At 41.0% G+C, this 21,956-nt stretch overlaps 1 protein-coding gene across 1 annotated transcript in view; it reads right to left on the bottom strand.

The window, feature by feature from the left end:
* The window catches only part of LOC130854242 (formin-2-like), a 239,910-nt gene that overhangs the window by 146,914 nt on the left and 71,040 nt on the right, over window positions 1-21,956 (bottom strand). The window contains exons 8-9 of the mRNA XM_057736971.1: window positions 10,289-10,436; window positions 2,569-2,624 (exon numbers count right to left, since the gene is read on the bottom strand). Coding sequence (XP_057592954.1) covers window positions 2,569-2,624; window positions 10,289-10,436 — 204 coding nt within the window. The remainder of the gene's footprint in view (window positions 1-2,568; window positions 2,625-10,288; window positions 10,437-21,956) is intronic.

Below are 21,956 nucleotides of genomic sequence, written 5' to 3'. Positions count from 1 at the left end.
AATTATTAACTACAGGGAGAGAGCAAAAGATAAAACCAATTACTTAAATTCCAGCGCGCTTGGATGGAAAGAACAGATGCCTGAACGCGCACCTGAAGAAAACCTAGAGCGCGCAGCGTTCGCTTCACTTGCGTGGAGGGGACCGACCCTCTGCGTGCATCACTTTTTTCAGTCACACAGCAAACCCGCTGGAAGCCCCCCACTTCCTCTGCAGGGGAGGTTTACGGACAGACAGACTGCCGTCTAATAACTAAGAAGCAAGGTGCTTTACATGAAAAACTGTATTTTTTTTTAAGGGTGGTGAAGCACTAAAGTTAGTAAAATCAACACAATGTAGCACAAAGTTAAATGTGTCCGTGATCTAATCAGCTTCAATCTATGCCTCTAAAACATATCTTGACCTCAGTCTCTTAATAAATGGTATAAATACAAGAGAATAACTAACTTCTCACCTCATCCATTTGATGATCTGGTCATGAGATGGTATTAAATAGCCACAGGGCGATTACACGTGTAAAAGTCTAATTTTTGTCATGGTGGAGAGGACACCGGGTATAAAGTCAAACAGACCTATGTTCAAATCCTGGCTCTTACCCTTTATCAATTTTTGATCTGAAGCAAGTTAACTCCTATAAACATCATTTTCTTATCAGTTAAATATGAATTATAATAGTTACTTTAAAGGATTATAAGAATTGCATACGATAATACAGTAAAATAATAGGTTCACAGTACATAAATAATTCTAGTTTCCTGAATCCCTTTTATGGCCATTATCTTAGGCTCTTATGAAAGAGACACACATCATCTCAGAAACGAACCAGTTCCTAAGCAAACTTATAACAGAGTCTATGATTCCAAGAGTAAATGATGTCATTACTGAGTGCCTGACTTCAACTGCTTCCCAATACTGTTACCACCCAATTAATTGATAATATTTTCTAGCTTCTGGACACTTCACTGGCAACAAGGAAACAAGGTAAATCAATCTATTTCACCTGTGAGTTTTCAAGCTGTAACATCAGGTGTTTTTAAATCACCCAGTTCATCACGTTTTCTGCTTGTTTATTATTGGTTCACAGCTCAAGAAAAGCAGAAAAATCACTGTAATTTTACAGCTATGAATAGCTACCTTCAATTATTCCAGCTGGAATCTTAATAGATAGAGCAATGTTGTATATGTTTGATCACTGTGATAGTACAGAGTACTTTTTGTCCAAGTTTTCTCTGCATCATCAATATAACAAAGAAGTCAATAATATACGCCCTGGGATGAGAACTAGAAGAATCTAACACATTATCTCAGATCACAACTTAGTCATGCCAAAAAAACTGTTGCAAAAATAATGAGAAGATATTCTGAGGGCACCATTTTTCTTAATTGTCTCGCACTCTATTTTTCTCCATTGTATTCACTACTGGCTAATCTCAACACAGTTAATGAACTACCAGCTGAGTCCACCAGGCCTCTGCAAGTGTCCCAGCCTGACAGAGGTCTCTGCTCTAAAAGAAAGAAGCTGGGAAAACCCATAGTGTGACATTATCCTTAAGAGTATCTTTACTCTTATGATAGTGACCAGTCTAGGTATATTTCTGAAAAGCACCAGAGGATTTATAAAATGAAGTTCTCAACCAATTTATATCCTTATTTATCCCCCGGGAGGAGCAAACTTTCATGTATGATGCAGGGCTGCTTCTTTTGAAAAGGGACATCATTTTATACTTGGAAAAGTTCTCAAAATTCATCAGATTCTTTGATTTTACAGAGAAGAACAATATGTCCCAGTCAGCCTGGGTATTTTGTCACCAACTGACCAGAAACTGACCTGGGCCTGGAACCCAGGAAGCAGCCATCTCATTCTCTACGCAGACCCCACTCCAGAAAACACGCTTCTTGCTGGTAATTTCTAACACTAAGTTATTTTCAAACATATAGTTGGGAGAATGTATAAATAAAACTTAAAAATGGTTTTCTATCCCAAAGAGCAATTGCTAACCACAATTACTACTCCATGTAAGTGTTTTCTGTTTTTGCAGGAAGTGCATTTTGGTGCAAGAAAAAAAGACATTAAAATTTGGCTTCTTTAGTAACAGAACAAGAAAGTTTCTGTGGAAATTAAACAGACACTAACTAATGTTTCATTCACCAAAGCAACTTAAGAATACTGTTTGGTTTTAGAAAAGCGCTGGCACATTTTTTTTTAAAAAATCGTATCCACGTAACTATTAGGCACATGTCCGTACAACAGGCACATTTCCTATCGCACAACCAGCCGCATCTCCATAAAACACCTGAGTGGCCACTGATTCCTGCTGGAGCCAGCAGCTGTGGGCTCAGCTCCCAGGCAGGACATGGAATGAGACGGATTCTGAGACGCTTGTGCCCAGTGCCACCTCGAGGCGGATTTCCTCGGCAAAGCCTGAATGGAAGAAAAACCCCCTTCCACCTGACCAGAGTCCCCTGCAGGCTGAGAAACACGGCCACCTACCTGGCTGGGCAGATGGTAAGATAAAGCAGAGACAAATAAGAGAGAAAGGGATCTGACGTCCTAATTAAATTCTTCTTACCTGCTGAGCAGCATCTGAACATTTTTTCGGAGTTTCTAAAACAGCAGATTGAGACTCTGGGTTGAAAAGGAAGAAGACAGGCAATATGTTAAAGAGCAGATTTTCCCATTTCTTCAATCAGAAAATGAAACTAACGACCACATACCTTCAACCATAACAAGCACCCAAACACCCAAGCTACCTTCCAGTTATACCTCTGTGTTATAAGGACATGACTGCTTTTCAGTACATGTAACACACAAAATGACACACTCATGTCATTAGGTATTTTTTAACCTAGATTAGCTCTACGCACTTCTTTACACATTGGTCATGATTATTTGTCTCCATTGCTAGTGTCTATTTTGTGCCAGGAAGCATCTGCCAAGACATTCACTGTTCATGTTACTCACTTAAGTCTGCACAGCGATAGAAGCCAACTCCCCAGTCTGGAAGGATGGGATCTCAGATGCCTTACGTGACTATTGACAACTGACCTTCCACTTTCAGTGAGCGGTTATGAGCACTCACCAAGAGGCAGCAAGTAATGGTTATGTGAGAACCTACAGCACTGAAAATTCTTCATGCTGGAAACCTAAGGGATAACCTAGTCCCTGTTTTCTTTTTGTTTTTTAAGCTAGGGGATACTTTCTTCCAAGTGAAGCTCGCACCGGAGTTAAAAACATAAAAGCACAAGAGAGCCTCCAGGATCCCCCCGCACTCTGTGGATCAGAGTCTGAGAATGACTCCTCTTGTCCATGCTGGGCACCTGCGGTGAGGAACTGAGGCCTCGACACAGCAGCTGGTGGCGAGACGCACATGAGTAGGTCTCCGCACAGTCACGCTGTTCCCTGCCCCCAGCTGGCAGGCAGACCAGACACCCGACAACACACAGCAGTCGCTCTGAAGGATATTTTAGACCTTTCCAATTTAGCAGCATTTTAGTTCATGTATGTGACAATGCACAGAAAAAAGGTATTCACGGTTTAAATCATACAACATATTGCTATACTACATTGAAAGTTTTCATTTCACTTGGGTTAAAGCAGTCTCCACCTGGGCCCACAGGCCTCCTTCCACCTGCCCACTTCCCTAACCTCTCTGCCGTCCCCACCTGCTACCTCTCTTGGGCCACACCGGCCTTCCTGCTGTCCTGCAACAAGCCAGTCCTGCTCCCTCCCTGGGATCTCGGCCAGCCCCTGGAAGGGCGGGGGAAGAATTTCTGCACGCGTGCCCTGTCCCGGCCCCCCACCCGCTCCCTGGAGCACCCCATTCCCTGCTGCTCTCTCCACAGTGTGGATCCTCAAAGGAAATGCTACAGAATTCACTTGTTTGCTGATTTATTTCTCTCTTACCCAACTAAATCAAACTCTACGAAGACAGAGACTTTGTAGATTTTTTCCTTATTGACTCCCCAGCATCTAGAACAGTGCACGGCACACAGTAGACATTTAAAATATGTGTTGAGTAGTTGTGGGAGGGGGTGAAAGGAGAGATCAAAGAATGATGAAACCATGGAAGAGAAGCAGGAGCCCCAGGAAAGTGGGTGCTGGGCAGGGCAGAGGTCGCTGGACCATCACTAGGCCTGCATCTGAGCTCAGAGCCCACTTTCAGAACAAAATCACTGAGAACGTGACGTAATCACTCACCAATAGGTGTCACTGTGCCAACAAAATATTAACAAGTGGCCTCAAAACGCAAGCGTTTTCCCAAATACTGTATTTCACCAAGTTAATCAAAAGATTTGTCTCTTACACTGACAAATCTCTACTTTGAACACCAGAGTTGGCCAGTTTTGAAGAAAGAGCTTTAACATCAAAGCGAGGACAGTTAATATTAAAGCAAATCCAGACTCTGGAATGCTTTTGTTTTCTGCTGGTTTTAGTCACCTCCAAATCCTCCCAAACACATAGACTTGAGGTAAGGTCCTCGGGCTTTGTACAGATGAGATCATTCTCTCTTCTCCATCTGTCTGTAAATGGTGCAGGAAGAGCCCACGGGGTCTCCTGGGGCGTCATGAACAGTTCTTTCCCTTAGAAATGCATACAGTGCTTCCCAGCTTTTTCTATAGTTCTACATCTTGTGACCTGCCCAAAAAAGCAAACCTCTGGACTCTGATGGTAGAAGGAATGTGCTCACCTCACCAGAACAATAAACTAGAAAACGGCTACCTGAATTGAGTTCATTCTCCCACCCTCACCTCTTTCACTACACTTACTTCCTTGAATCAGTGTGTTATGACATCTAGGAGAAATTTATACATCCAAATAAACTCTTCAAAACCATAAGCTGAAGTACAGGAGTTCTGGGGGGGGGGGGGCGGGTCAAGATTTTAAGGTGAAAGAATAACTACAAAGCAAGGGCAAAGTGTGTGAGAATAAGCAGGAGAAGAAAGAAAAACAAACGTCAAGGACAAGGAAAACAGGAGAGAATGAAAGTAAGAAAGAGAAAAAAGACGGAAGGGAAAGAGAAACAGTAAAGAGAAGCATGGAAAATTGCAAAAAAAGTGCCGCCTGCAGAGGAAAGACTGGGGGTTCCAGCGCCTCAGAGTGACGACCTCTTGTGCAAACCCCCAGGGCGCTTGCCTCCCAAGCCCTCCTCCCAGCACCCGGGAGCTTCTGAAAACTGCCTTCTCCTCAGCCCCGGGCCCTCACACAGTCCCCCTTCATCAAGAGGATGGTTGTTTTTGGAGTGACCCAGGCAGAGCTTTCAAGGGCACATCTTAAACTGCCAGTTCCTCCACTCGCCCTTCCTAAGGATTAAGAAACTAGACTGGTTTTAAAAAAAATTACTGTCAAGCAAAGGAGGAGAAAGAACATTCCTGACAAAACTTCAAATGTTCCATTTTTTTTAATGTTACCTCACAAAAATGTCTGGGCTCCCCGCAATTCCAAATATGTTCCAGAAATGACCTCTTTATCATCACAAATAAGCCTATGACTTATAAAACAAAACATACGTGGGTGAGTTTTACATCTGTAGATAGTCCAGTGAGAGAAGTGAGCAGGATATGACACTCTGCTAGGAATGGAAAATAAATCAAATCACCCCTTTAAGATACATAAAATATGCCTTCTGAAAAATGAACTAATAAGCAGTCTCTAAAAACTTTTACATTTTAATGAAAACTGAACTTATATAAAATACTAAATTACAGTTTCTTTAATGCTATACATCAATTTGATTCACATCTAGTCAATTTAATTGAAAGAGAATTCATTAAATTTCATTTAAATAGCATGTTTATAATTAGTGGCCTAACAAATGGTAGATGTCTTTACCTCTGGTATACCCTGTCGTTCCACAAGTGAAGATGGGGTTAAACATGTAATTTTCCTAAAAGGGGTCAACCCTGTATTCTGCATACCTGATCATTTAATAGTCTGGATTTGCCCCTTGTTGCCAACAAAGCATGTCCACACACTGGCGTTAACTTGCATATGTATACAGAGGGAAATGCGGGCTGATTAAAAAAAAAAAAAACTGAACATGGAGAATCATTTCCAATAGACACGGCTGATCTGTTCTAGAGCATTTTATTCCTTGACTAGGTGGGAAGTTGAGAGATGAATGCCATCAAACACCCCCTCTGCTTTACCTCAAATGAACATGTGTTAAAGCGCTGGGACCAAACTGCGAATGGGGTAAGGGTGCTGTTATCTGCATTTCATCCCCAGCATCTCCTTTATTAGGAACCCGCAGGAACACTTCTTTTGGCTACTAGAGGACAGAAAAGTTGTCCTTCTGAGACTGTTGCTTTTAATCTCACGGACACAGGGCATGATATAGACTTGTTCCCGCTTCCCTTCTACCTTAAACCTGAGGCATAAATTTCAACTACCTTTAAAAACTGCAAGTCCTTCTGAAATACACTTCAGTGTGCCAGCTTACCTCAGCCTCATTTTGTTCCCCCATCCTAAATTCCTTTCGGTTTAATCTATCTTCCTCTGTAATCCTTTTGTACACCTCACCTAATCATAAGCTGCTTGGATCTTTTTTTGGTGCCCAGGTGGGTTACCATCCTTTCAGCCAGCACGTAAACACAGTTTTTAGTATTTCTACACAAAACGTCTGTCATGCTAGCTCTCCTTTCATACTAGCTCTCCTTCCATATTTTCCTCCAGGATCTTCTGCGCCCAGATTGCCTTTCTAAAATCAGCCCTCCATTTATTGTCTTGATCATTCACATGTTTAAAGGAAGATAGGGCCCTGATTTTCCAAAGACACACCAAGAATAATCAAGTCTCTGTTCACACCTAGACATATGGACCCCGTTCTCCATGAACTCTGTAAAACTATCGAATAACCTTTGAAGCTTGGTAGTGAGCCCCTAAAATGGTCCTCGGGCTGTTTCAGCACACAGAGCTCCATCAAGTACTTGCATTCATGTGCTGAGTAGGTAGTTTATTTATTTGTATATTTTTCAACAGGTCTTCATTTATTCACTCAAATATGTAAGTATATACTATGTGTCCAAAGGTCTTGAAATGTTGGGAGTCTACACAGAAGACAGATATGTAGAAACAAACAAATTACTATGTAAATATTTAATTCACACATTAGAGATATGAATAAAATGCCACGGGGCTCCAAGAAAGAACCACCAGGGCTCCAAGAAAGAACCACGGTGGCAGGGAGGTGGGTTGTATCAAATAAGTAAAGGAAAATGAAGAGCCCAAAGATAAAGAGAAAACAAAGTAACAGAGAAGGTTTTCTTCTTATTACTGTTTCTGCCACCAACTTCTGGAGCAAGCACACTGCTTCCTAATTTCCTCTCCAGCCTTGTCCTTCCAGGAATTATTCTACAGACTTCAGATGGTCACGATTAGCACTTCAGGCTCCTCTGTGGAGGCAACACAAGCACGCCTGGGGGAGCAGGCTGGGAGACGAAGATTCCCAGGAATCCACAGCCCTTGAGGCTTCACCGCAGCCTCTGCACTCAGACCCACATAGAGGAGGGTCCATTTCTACATCAATAGATGAAGGTAGAGAAAAACCAGCTTCACAAAATGGATCGTGGAAAAACAAAACTGAGGTCCCTGAGAAAGGCAAAAAAGACAGCACCACGAATCTGAATCAGCTGGACACATGGATTCGTAGCCAGTGTGAAGAAGAGCCGAGAGGCGCACACACACAAAAAAAGGCAAAGAAAAACCAAGTTGTCAGTTTTCTAAGATGGAACCACAAGTCTTTCTTCTTCAAAAAAAAAAAAAAAGTCATAGAGCTCTTTAAGTTAAAACTGAAAGGGACCACATGCTGCAAAAGGTGATTTTAGTACCAATCACAGTCAAGTGTACTGCAAATAGTTTATCACTATTAATAATTGCATTATCAGAGACTGCATTTCATATCTTTTTTTTTTTTTTTAAAAACAGTAGATTCTATGAACAGTTTTCACTATGTTATTGACATTCTCACTCTTACAACTGACAGCTTGCCTATGACAGGGAGGGTGAACAGCCCCAGAATAAGAGTGCCCCACGGAATCACAGCAGAAAAAGTTTAGAAGGGCTACTGGCCATTTGGACAAAAGAGTTGTTGGGTTTATAACAGATCAACTGGAGAAAAACAAGCCACTACATTAAACTATTTTCTACTTACCTCCCTCATCCTCTTCAAGAAGGCATATTTTAAAAGGAGACAAGTTGTTATATTAAAAATTGCTACTCTGGCATTTTGCAAGCTACATCAAATAATGAAGAAAAAACTAGGTTACAAACTTCCTGGCGTCAATTCCAACTACCATCTCTTACCAAACTAAAATTCAGGTTATCACTAATTAACTTTCCATCTAGTGTTCTTCCAGTATACAACAAAATCAGTAACAGAAAATGTTTCATAACTTTTTAAAACTGCACTAAAATTTTAGAGGATAGTATAAATGTTTCAGTTAAAGTTGAGAAAGGGAAGAAAAAAAAAGAAAACATCACCCTAATCAATGATGTAAAGCACAAGATATGAACAACTGTTAAAATAACTCTCATTGAAATTGATCAATTCTACTATATCTACACCTAGCTATTTCCTAACCAGTAAGTAATCTTTAACATAAACAAATAAAATAGTGTATTTCATAGGATCAATACTTTTAGTTATATGCTTTTCTTTTTAAAAACGAAATATGCTTTTATGCGCTTGTTTTTTTCAGCTGTTATTATGTCAGCACGCCCTCACCTCTGAAGGTCTACCTTGGCCATTGATCAACTCTTCTCTGCACCACAAGAAACTCAGAGCCCTACATGAAACACATTTCCTATGTTGCATCTCTCCTTTATGGTTCATTTCAGGGAGTACAGTCCACCAAGAAAACACTAAGCAGTGTTTCTGAAGCATCAGACAGTAAAAAGGGGACATGCAGGGTTGGGTGTGGGCCCCTATTCAGTGCCTCGGTGTAAAGAAGAAAGAGGTGAATGCATCGCTCCAGGCAGGACTGGGAGAAAAACAGGCTATGAGCACTAGGCCCCTCTGCAGACCTCTGGGCAGGAGCCTAGAATAAAAGTCCCAGACAATGTGGGTCATGGTTGGCTTTAAAGGGAACTCATGAGTTAGATAATGAGTGCATTCTGAATGCCAATCTATGCTTTAACACATTCATACAATTCTCAAAGTACCCCTGTGCAGCAGATGTTACCTCACTACCACTTTACAGGGGAAGAAACCGAGTACAGCAGTTAGGACCCTTGCCCGAGATCCCAAAGCTGATACGTGGCAGAGCCCAAGCTCCCTGCTCTCATGCTACACTCTTCACTACAAGTCCTGATCAGGCTTCCACCCAGCATCTTTCTCTCAATAAGCCAATGCGGGGGCGGGGGGGGCGGGGATATCAAGTTCTTAAGTCTAACACCCATGCTACCATTTAGGAAAAGTGGGTGAGGGAGAGATTTATGAATTGTAATAAAGCCCTTCTATTTACTCCTCACTTGTGGATCAGATGTCAATATTCCTAATCAGTCCACCAGGAAGAAGCCGGAAATTTATTATGCCAAAATGAAAACAGAAGCAAGGAATAAAACAACCAAATTCCATAAAAATATTGTTACAAAAATAGGATTCTTAATTCAATACAATATATATAAAGTCCTTTCCTAGTTTCAGGCTCCATATAAAGCTGACATTAATCTCATGCTATCTTCAAAATGCTTCAAAAATAACACAAAGTACTTTAAGACAACACAAGGGACAAAGAAAAAACAACCAATAGTTTTTAGAAAAATATTAGATCTGAACACTGTACAGTTTTTTAAAAAACTTAAAATTTAGATGTAGTAAAATGTGTATCTCTATTTTGCTTCTGTCAGTTATCTCTGAAGACAAAGAAAAAAAAAACTAAGAAAAGTTCAAAGAAAGCAGTAAGGGAAGAGACAGGGGAAAGAGGTACGGTGGCCAACAGCTTTGAAGCCAGTAGACAGAAAGTTCCCTTCCAAGCTCTCAGCCCACACAGGGCGTGCTGCTTCCCGCAGGTGGTGGCCACAGCTGGACCCCAAAGCAGTGGTTCTCAGACTCTGTATACACGGTAGTAACTGGACAATCCAGTGTCCCGTTCCCCAGAACTCTTAACTCAGCAGCCTTGAAGATGGGGCTTAAGAATTTTCAATTTAACAAACTTCCCAGTGATTTAGCTTTTATATGCAGATTATGATCTAAGAAATACTTGGAAGAGAAACCCAGACTTACTACCCAGTAGGCGCTGCACAGGTATCCGATGTTGCTTTCAGCACAGTCACTCTTCCCAGGGGCCTACCTGTGTCAGCATCCTTGGGCCTGTGCTCTTGGTCAGGAGGTTTCGACGGTGGCCAAGCAGCTGGGGCTCTCCTGGGAAACTGTCCTTCTATATAATCCAGTGAGTGTGTGGGCTGACTAACTGCAGCCCAGGTGTAAAGTTGATCTTGCTATATTTCAAAAAAAAAAAAAAAAAGTAAGCTATTTTAATTCAATCATGAAGAAAATGGTGTCTTCTTGATGTTTGCAACATCAGTTCTTTCAGAAATATATGTGTGGTGTGCAGATATACACACGCAAACATACAGAAACATTTAACAGCATTTTATACCATTCAATGTAGATTCATAACATATACGAGGGTCAGTCAAAAACTATCCACACTCTGGTTATATTAAAACTTCTGTTGGCCGCACTGTCTTAGCGCTTTCCATTCAAGGCTACTGTCTCCCCACTCACTGCTGTGCAGGGGTGAACGTGTGACATCAGTTCACTTGTAACTGTGGTGCAAGAAAAAACGGATGCCCCACTTGTGACTGGCAAAAAAGAAGAGCAGCGTGCAGTGCTTTGTTTTTTGTGGTCTGAGGGTGTACCTGGTGCCGTTGTTTATCGAAGACTTTGTGCGTAGTATGGAGAAAGTGTTTTGTCGCAAAGTCGTAAGTATGAGTGGATAGAGAAGTTCAAGGAAGGTCGCACACATGTTAGCCATCAAGAAGGAGCTGGACGCCTGTCCACGTCCACGGCTGATGACAACACTGAGCATACATGTGAAATGATTCTGTCGAATAGACGAGTGACGGTGGATTATGCGGCAAATCATATGCAGATCAGCCATGGCTCTGCCTATGAAATAATCCACAACAGACAGATTTCAAAAAGTTTGTGCTGAAGCCTAAATTTAGGATTAAATGCAGAGGACTGCCATCCAAGGGCGTTGTGATCTTGCATGACAATGCACGTCCGCATACTTCTGCCCACACTGTCGACACTCTGCAAAAATTTCGTTTTGAGGTGTGAAAGCATCCTCCCTATAGTCCTAATCTTGCTCCATCAGATTTTCACCTGTTTGGTCCCCTGAAAGCAGCCCTACGAGGACGAAGATTCACTTCTGATGAAGAAGTGAAGACAGCAGTGCATTCATGGCTCGCAGCTCAGCCTAAAACATTTTTTAATGAGGGAATATGAAAGCTTGTTGAAAGATGGACAAAGTGTTCTGCAGAGCAAGGAGGTTATGTTGAAAATGATGTATTTGTCTTTCCTAAAAGTTAATTAAAATTAATTCTACAGTCAGAGTGCAGATAATTTTTGACTCACCCTCATACATTCTTTCATGCAGTCTTTTCATTTTCATAACCATATGTGTTTCAACTTTTAATCTATGGTAAGATTTAAATCTCTTTCTTTGGGGACAGGAGGCCATGTGGGCCTGCAGGGAATTACAGGTCAGAAAATCCACTCAATCACAGAGCCCCCTGACGAGACATCTTCAATGCACTGGAATTTGATGTCCTTCTGAAATCTGTTTAAATACTTGTGGCGAAGTCAGAGGACAGGCAGTGCTGCGCACCCCAGGACAATAATAGCTTCCTCGCCTTCAACAACAGAAAGCCCAGGAAACTGATTATCCTGAGTCCAGGTCAGGAACTGTTTGGGAGAGAAACTATGAAAAAATAAATGAACCTGCCAAGAAAAAAAGAACTGGGATCTGGCAAAGAAAATTCTTCCCAGCTGCAGACCAACAGAACCTGGACAGGATGAGGAGCAGGCTCATGACTACACCTCATGCCAGGAAGCCAAGTGAGAACTTCAGAAAGGAGGTCACACTGAGGCCTGTGAACACCTTGGGAAACTACCCGCTAGAATTTTGGGGTAACGGCTGCTTCAGGACACAGGCACGGCAATGTATACCAGCCCTGGGTTCTCTTCATGACGTCTTTCTTACTTACAGGTATATTTCCCTAAACCTTTTGATCAACATAAAAAGTAAAGCAGAGAGAATAACAAAAAGACATGCTGTAACCACCATGCTGAGCCTGCAAACTGGAGTTAATGGATGGAGAGGCACGGATATTTCCGTAATTTGTTTAACAAGTTAACTTAAGAACTTCATAAAATATTCTTCAGTGTCAACAGTAAAAAACATTGTATAAATCCTTAGTTTAAGCTTCACCTTTAGGAACATTCACTGGCCCTGAGAACTCAGATTCCAGGTCAGCTAGTATTGAATCAGGAAGGGTCCCATTGCAGACCTGGCCAGCATTTCAGCCAGTCACATCTTTCAAGTATTCATATCTTGATGGATACCGGAGACTTTAGTGTTTGGCCTATTGAATATCAGAAATAGCTTTACATGGGCAAAATGAGTGGTTTAATGAACACGATACTGGAAATGAGCTCTCGTTGGTAAAAGTAAAGGAATTCAATGAGTGTGGACCAGCAGAAACATCAGAGAATATCTCCATTCTTTACAAGAACAAGGTAAGATGCGGGCAAGGGATGATGTCAAGGCTGGATGCCCTGACGGTGCTGCATCCAGCGCTGGCCTAGGAAGTGTCTCCTAGACTATTGGCAACGACTCGGCACAGAATCCTGCCCTTCTCAAGTCCACATCATGTGAACCTTTCTCATAAGGAGCAGTCAGGCACTCGCTGCCAGGGGAGCGAACTGTACATTCCCTAAAAGGGGGACCTGACTTAGAGAGCTTCACCATCCTAATAATAAACCCACTCAGCCTTGGACTTCATTTGTTCCATGGAAAAGAGGCAGCACCAGCAGCCAGGGGGACAAACGGTTTCCTTAGGATTTCATCACTCACCAAAATACAAAGTTTGCTAAAAGCACTCTGCAAAAGCCTACATAAACCCAAAACAGCCTGGCCAGTCTTTCAGTCTTTCAGCCCCAACTCAGGACTGGAATGCATTACAGTCCTGTGATGATAAAACCTCTCCTTCATCGTACGGCTCCACAAGCAGAGAAGAAGCAAACACAAAGTTCTTTCGTGGCACTGCAACACCTACAGAATCAGATGTCAATTCTTCGACCTGTCATTTAAGTTTTTCTATATTCCTCCCATTCATCCTCCCAGATTCATTAGCCCACGTTTCCTAAATCAAGCTCCACTCCACTAGAAGGCTCCAGCTAGCCTCCCCACCCATGGAATCCAACTGATGATTAAGTCTAGCTGGGGTCTCGCCTCCCCACTCCCGAGTCACAGCGCCAACCGCACACCGGCCATCCCTCCTGTTGACAGTCACCAGCATGCAATCCACATCGGTGACCGAACGTTCCTGAGTGTACCTCATCCTCCCTCAACTGCCTGAACTCCTTCAGCACATGAGGTGAGTCCTGTAAATCTCCCCCGAGCACTTCACGTTAAGACGACTTCATAAAAGTGACTTAATGTCTATTGAATTAACACATTTATCAGATAAAAAGAAAAAACATAAGAGGTCAACATGAGCAGTGGCTAAAGCTGGTGATCTCATTTTCTTCATTTGCTTATTAACAAGGTATCAGAGGGTACTTTGCATGTAAGAAATGGAAAACAAAGGTATCAAGCGATCCAATACATCTAAACCTATTCACAACTACACCATATAAAGAAAAACATGGAACAGACAAAACTCCTAGGATATAATCAGTGCTGCACCCTGGAAAAATCTCATAACTTTATGAGGCCTCAGTGTTCTCACCAGTAATTCAGGAAAAATGCCTGCTCTTGTCTTTTTTGCAGGACTGGAGTGAGGCGGGGGCAAATGTTACGTGGAAAGAGCTATGAAAACCACATGATGTGATTCAAATATAACCACCACGACTACTACTTGTTTTGATTTTTTTAAATCTGTGTTTGATTAGGATAATCACACATTTCCTGTATCTAAAAAAAAAATCCTTTTTAGAGGAATCAAATACTGTCATTACATGGGCACAGTACCTCCACAGAACCAGCACGAAATCTCTGCTTTATTTTGGGAAGCTAGATGAGCACACTGCAGTTGGCAAAGTTCCCTCGGCATTTGTGCTGTCACTAAATTTTGAATTCAATTAACAACTGCCCTATGGCATTTCCTCAACCACCCACATATGTCTTTTCCTCTGTTGTATTTCTGTTTAACATTTCAGAAATGTATGTCTTATTTTCCCAGGTAGGATATGTAAGCTTGCACCAGTCACCAACCACATCCTATAGACCTTGTTTTCCCCCGGATATTATTCTGTATACATAACAGACACATGGTGGGTATTAAGGAACTACAGGGGTCAAGATCAATAAAAATTATCTTTTAACAAATTATACCATAGTTTTATACCTGAGTTAAAACAGGAGTATGTTTCCGTGGCACTACTCCACCGCCTGAACTCTTAAAGTCTGTTTTGATTTTTGTTGAACTGGATCATTTTTTCCTATTAAAGAAAACAGATACAAGCTTCCTACTCTAGGCAGATAAGAAGATTTAAAATCACAGTCTGTAAGTGGCATCAATAGGCCATAAGCGGAGGAAAAAGATGGCGGCGAAGTAGAGGGACGGGGAATGCATCCCTCTCCACAGATGCATTGGGAATGCACCAAAGGACGCAATAATTTCCACAGAGAACCAGCTGAACACCAGCAGACGGCCTTGGACACCAGAAAGGACCGCAAGGAGCCCGACATAACCGGTAGGGAGGCATCTACGACAGCTCAAAGAGGGTGAAGCGGCGGAGCTGTGGCAGACGGGAAGGAGTGAGAAACATACAGAGGGTCTGCACCACAGGACCAAGATGTCGATCCACAGCTGAACAGAGGGTCTGGGAGCGGGAGCGTGGGAACCGGAGAGCTGGTTCAGGGTGAGAAACATTGTTAGTAAGGTGACAGACCGAGAGGACAGGAGGGAAGAGGTCCGCGGCGAGGAGTGCCCGTCCCTGAGAGCAGCCCGGCCATGATGGCGACTGGAGGCTGCAGGCTCACGGTCAAGGGGGAGGAGCCGCGCGCATAGCCTCTCTCTCTCTTTCGGGTGCCTCTGCAGCGGGCAGTGGAGAGACGCCCTGCGGGCCAACTAAGGCCCTCAGGGATAACAAGCATCCTCAGGCACTCAGGTGGGGCTGGATTAAAACCCCTTGGAACGCAGGCAGCAGGGAGGCTGCCGAGAAAAAAAAAAACAAACAAAAAAAAAACAAACAAAAAAAACGCGAGAGAGGCCCAACTCTAAGACTTTCTGTTTACACCTCAGCCACCAGCATTCCTCTGCAACAGGCACCTCCAAGCCCGACTGAAACAACAGTGCACCACTGCTCACTCACTCCCAGGGGAAGGAGCCACTATTGTACCCTCTCCCTCCCCACACACCGACGCTTACAGACGAACAATAAAGGAACCTCTGATGGTCACAGAATAATGCAAAAAAACCCAAGGCAAGTAGAAGGACACTTACAGCTGAAACTCTAAGGAAACAGAAATATTAGTATTGATCCTATTGAACTGGTCCATTCTGGGATCAGTTCTGGATTTTTTTTTTTTCTTTGTCTCTCTTATTTTTTTTTCTTTATTAATTACGATCTTAGTCCTAAGGGATCTACAAGTTTTATAACATAATTTTTTTAATGATATTTTTTATTCTATTTTCATTTTTTTGCCTTTTTATATACTTCTATATCTAGCAAAGTTTTTGGTAGTACGGACAAAATATCTCTCATACTTTCCTTTCATCCCTATCTTTTATACATTTCTATTCTTTTCTTTTTATTTCCATATTTACAACCACACTACGCTCTTCTGTTCCCCTTTCTTTCAGCCTTTTTAAGTTTACTTTATCTTAACATACTTATAAGCAACACTATCAGTCTGCTCAGACTCCTTGCTCTATTCTCCAGATGACGCACCACCTTGGTATTTAATATGAGGTTTTTGTCTTTATCTTAGTTCTTAGTACAATTGTCTAATTACATTCTGAGAATCTCCATTCTGTCTGGTGGTACTCTAGCTCTTTTCTATATTTGATCGTAGCTTACAAAATCTCCCTGGATTAGTGTTTGTACGTGTAAGGTGTTATTTGTTTGTTCATTTGCTTTTGCTTTTGTTTCTGATTTGTTCTGTTTCAGTTGTCAATTTCTGTTGGGTTTCTCTTTGAATATCTGATAGCATACTGGGGTTCTGACAGGTCTTTCCAGAGCCTTATGTCCTAATGGATTTAGTAATTGTGTGTCTTATACATGTATGTGTTTCCTAGACTTAGTATTTGTTTAATCCAACACTTGGACATTAGTCTGAGGCTTGGACACTCTTCTATAAACACCTCTATCGCCAGGACAAGCAACCCCAAAAGTTTGGACAACCATGAGCAAACAAAGAAACACCATGCAGGCAAAGGAGCAGGAAAAAAACCCACAAGACCAAATAAATGAGGAGGAAATAGGAAAAATGCCTGAAAAAGAATTCAGAGTAATGATAGTAAAAATGATACAAAATCTCGATAACAAAATAGAGAAAGTACAAGAAACAGTTCATAAGAACTCAGAAAAACAAACAGCAATGGATAACAAAATAACTGAAATTAAAAATACTCTAGATGCTATAACCAGCAGAATGACTGAGGCAGAAGAACGAATAAGTGAGTTGGAAGATGGAATGGGGAAATAAACGCAACAGAGCAGGAAAAACAAAAAAGAATAAAAAGAATAGAAGACAGTCTCAGAGACCTCAGTGATAACATTAAGCATACCAACCTTCGAATTATAGGCATCCCAGAAGAAGAAGAAAACAAGAAAGGGTCTGAGAAAATATTTGAAGAGGTTCTAGTGGAAAACTTCCCCAACATGGGAAAGGAAATAAGTAACCAAGTCCAAGAATCACAGAGAGTCCCATACAGAATAAACCCAAGGAGAAATACACCAAGACACATATTAATCAAACTAACGACAATTCAACACAAAGAAAAATTATTAAAAGCAGCAAGAGAAAAGCAACAAACAACATATAAGGGAAAACCCATAAGGATAACAGCTGACCTCTCTACAGAAACTCTGCAGGCCAGAAGGGAATGGCAGGATATCCTGAAAGTCCTGAAGGAGAGAAACCTACAGGCCAAGAATACTCTACCCAGCAAGAATCTCATTCACATTCGATGGAGAAATCAAAAGCTTTCCAGACAAGCAAAAGTTAAGAGAATTCAGCACCACCAAACCAGCCTTACAACAAGTGCTAAAGGAACTTCTCTAAGGAGGAAACACAAGAAAAGGAAAACACCTACAAATACAAACCCAAAACAATTAAGAAAATGGTAAATGGAACACATATGTCAATAATCACTTTAAATGTAAATGGATTAAATGCTCCAACTAAAAGACACAGACTGGCTGAATGGATACAAAAACAAGACCCTTCTATATGCTGCCTACAAGAAACCCACTTCAGACCAAGGGATACATATAGACTGAAAGTAAAGGGATGGAAAAAGATATTCCATGCAAATGGAAGTCAGAAGAAAGCTGGAGTAGCAATACTCATATCAGACAAATTAGACTTGAAAGTAAAGACTATTACAAGAGACAAGGAAGGACACTACATAATGATCAAGGGATCCATTCAAGAAGAACATATCACAATGGTAAATATCTATGCCCCCAATATAAGAGCACCTCAATACATAAGGCAAATACTAACAGCTATAAAAGGGGACATCGACAGTAACACAATAATAGTGGGAGATATGAACACCCCACTTTCATCAATGGACAGATCATCCAAACAGAAAATAAATAAAGACACACAAGCTTTAAATGACACATTAGACCATCTCGACTTAATTGATATTTATAGGACATTCCATCCAAAAACGACAGACTACACGTTCTTCTCAAGTGCACACGGAACATTTTCCAGGATAGATCACATCTTGGGTCACAAATCAAACCTCAGCAAATTCAAGAAAATTGAAATCATATCAAGCATCTTCTCAGACCACAACGCCATGAGACTAGATATCAATTACAGGAAAAAAACTGCAAAAAATACAAACACATGGAGGCTAAACAATTCACTCTTAAACAACCAAGGAATCACTAAAGAAATCAAAGAGGAAATCAAAAAATATCTAGAAACAAACGACAATGAAAACACAACAACCCAAAACCTATGGGACGCAGCAAAAGCAGTTCTAAGAGGGAAGTTTATAGCAATACAGTCCTACCTTAAGAAACAAGAAAATGATCGAATAAACAACCTAACCTTACACCTAAAACAACTAGACAAAGAAAAACAAAGAAACCCCAAAGTGAGCAGAAGGAAAGAAATCATAAAGATCAGAGCAGAAATAAATGAAAAAGAAAGGAAAGAAACCATAAGAAAAATAAATAAAACTAAAAGCTGGTTCTTTGAGAAGATTAACAAAATTGATAAACCATTAGCCAGACTCATCAGGAAAAAAAGGGAGAAGATGCAAATCAACAGAATTAGAAATGAAAAAGGAGAAGTAACAACGGACACCTCAGAAATACAAAACATCATGAGAGACTACTACAAGCAACTATATGCCAATCAATTGGATAACCTGGAAGAAATGGATACATTCTTAGAAAAATACAATCTTCCAAGACTGAACCAGGAAGAAATAGAAACCATGAACAGACCAATCACAAGTACGGAAATTGAGGCAGTGATTAAAAATCTCCCAACACACAAAAGCCCAGGACCAGATGGGTTCACAGGCGAATTCTAAGAGTTAATACCTATCCTTCTCAAACTCTTCCAAAATATTGCAGAAGGCGGAACACTCGCAAACTCATTCTACGAGGCCACCATCACCCTGATACCAAAACCAGGCAAAGATGTCACAAAAAAAGAAAACTACAGACCAATATCACTGACGAATATAGATGCAAAAATCCCCAACAAAATACTAGCTAACAGACTCCAACAGCACATTAAAAAAATCATACACCATGATCAAGTGGGGTGCATCCCTGGGATGCAAGGATTCTTCAAAATACGCAAATCAATCAGTATGATACACCATATTAACAAATTGAAGGATAAAAACCATATGATCATCTCAACAGATGCAGAAAAAGCTTTTGACAAAGTTCAACATCCATTTATGATAAAAGCTCTCCAGAAAATGGGCATAGAGGGAAATTACCTCAACATAATAAAAGCCATATATGAAAAACCAAAAGCCAACATCGTTCTCAATGGGGAAAAACTGGAAGAATTCCCTCTAAGAACAGGAACAAGACAAGGGTGTCCACTCTCACCATTATTGTTCAACATAGTTTTGGAAGTTTTAGCCACAGCAATCAGAGAAGAAAAAGAAATCAAAGGAATACAAATTGGAAAAGAAGAAGTCAAATTGTCACTCTTTGCAGATGACATGATATTATATATAGAAAACCCTAAAGACTCTACCAGAAAACTGCTAGCACTCATTGATGAGTTTAGTAAAGTAGCAGGATACAAAATTAATGCACAGAAATCTCTTGCTTTCCTATACACTAACAATGGAAGAGCAGAAAGAGAAATTAAGGAAACTCTCCCATTCACCATTGCAACCAAAAGAATAAAATACTTAGGAATAAACCTGCCTAAGGAGACAAAAGATCTGTATGCAGAAAACTTTAAGACATTGCTGAAAGAAATCAAAGACGACACAAACAGATGGAGGGACATACCATGTTCTTGGATTGGAAGAATCAACATAGTGAAAATGACTATACTACCCAAAGCAATTTACAGATTCAATGCAATCCCGATCAAATTACCAATGGCATTTTTCACAGAACTAGAGCAAGAAATCTTACGATTTGTATGGAAACGCAAAAGACCCCGAATAGCCAAAGCCATCTTGAGAAGGAAAAATGGAGTTGGTGGAATCAGGCTTCCTGACTTCAAACTATACTACAAGGCCACAGTGATCAAGACAGTATGGGTACTGGCACAAAAATAGAAAGGAAGATCAATGGAATAGAATAGAGAACTCAGAAGTAAGCCCAAACACATATGGGCACCTTATCTTTGACAAAGGAGGCACGAGTATACAATGGAAAAAAGACAGCCTCTTCAATAAGTGGTGCTGGGAAAACTGGACAGCAACATGTAAAAGAATGAAATTAGAACACTTCCTAACACCATACACAAAAATCAACTCCAAATGGATTAAAGACCTACATGTAAGGCCAGACACTATCAAACTCCTAGAGGAAAACATAGGCAGAACACTCTTTGACATACATCAAAGCAAGATCCATTTTGACCCACCTCCTAGAATCATGGAAATAAAATCGAGAATAAACAAATGGGACCTCATGAAACTTAAAAGCTTTTGCACAGCAAAAGAAACCATAAACAAGAGTAAAAGGCAACCCTCAGAATGGGAAAAAATAGTTGCCTATGAAACAACGGACAAAGGATTAACCTCCAAAATATACAAGCAGCTCATGAAGCTTCATACCAAAAAAGCAAATAACCCAATCCACAAATGGGCAGAAGACCTAAATAGACATTTCTCCAAAGAAGACATACAGATGGCCAACAAACACATGAAAAGATGCTCCACATCACTAATCATCAGAGAAATGCAAGTCAAAGCCACAATGAGGTATCACCTCACACCCATCAGAATGGCCATCATCACAAAATCTGGAAACCACAAATGTTGAAGAGGGTGTGGAGAAAAGGGAACTCTCCTGCACTGTTGGTGGGACTGTAAGTTGGTACAGCCACTATGGAAAACAATTTGGAGGTTCCTTAGAAAACTACAAATAGAACTACCATATGATCCAGTAATCCCACTCCTGGGCATATACCCAAAGAAAACCATAATCCCAAAAGAAACATGTACCATAATGTTTATTGCAGCACTATTTACAATAGCCAGGACATGGAAGCAACCGAAATGCCCATCAACAAATGAATGGATAAAGAAGATGTGGCATATATATACAATGGAATATTATTATCCCTATCAAAAGGGATGAGATGGAGCTATATGTAATGAGGTGGATAGACCTACAGTCTGTCATACAGAGTGAAGTAAGTCAGAAAGAGAAGGACAAATATTGTATTCTAACTCACATATACGGAATCTAAAAATGGTACTGATGAACTCAGTGACAAGAACAAGGACGCAGGTGCAGAGAATGGACTGGAGAACTCGAGGTTTGGGAGGGTCAGGGGGGTGAAGGGGAAGCTGAGACGAAGCGAGAGAGTAGCACAGACATATATATACTACCAACTGTAAAATAGATAGCCAGTGAGAAGTTGTTGTATAACAAAGGGAGTTCAACTCGAGGATGGAAGATGCCTTAGCGGACTGGGATGGGGAGGGTGGGGGGGACTCGAGGGAGGGTGGGGGGGGAGTCAAGGGAGGGAGGGAATACGGGGATATGTGTATAAAAACAGATGATTGAACTTGGTGTACCCCTCCAAAAATAATAATAAAGAAAAAAAAATAGGCCGTAAGCCAGCCATATCAAAAAAAGGAAACAGTTTCTTTCAGCAGATATCTCCACATCTTTTAACAGGCCTATAAATGATAACTCCCCTAATAACTCAGAGCTATAATTCACAAATAGTTTATTTTAGAGGGCCCACTAGAAAATTATAATAACTGAAGTGAGGCATTCTAAGAGTGCTTCTTTGAAACTGTGATAGTGAAGATGGTCGTTTGGTTATCACCTTATAACAATATTTGTTAACATTTCTGTGACAGTGCCATATA

Source organism: Hippopotamus amphibius, chromosome 5, assembly GCF_030028045.1.
Source record: "Hippopotamus amphibius kiboko isolate mHipAmp2 chromosome 5, mHipAmp2.hap2, whole genome shotgun sequence".
In the NCBI taxonomy this organism is placed as follows: domain Eukaryota; kingdom Metazoa; phylum Chordata; class Mammalia; order Artiodactyla; family Hippopotamidae; genus Hippopotamus; species Hippopotamus amphibius.
This window is presented reverse-complemented; position numbering and strand designations above follow the sequence as displayed.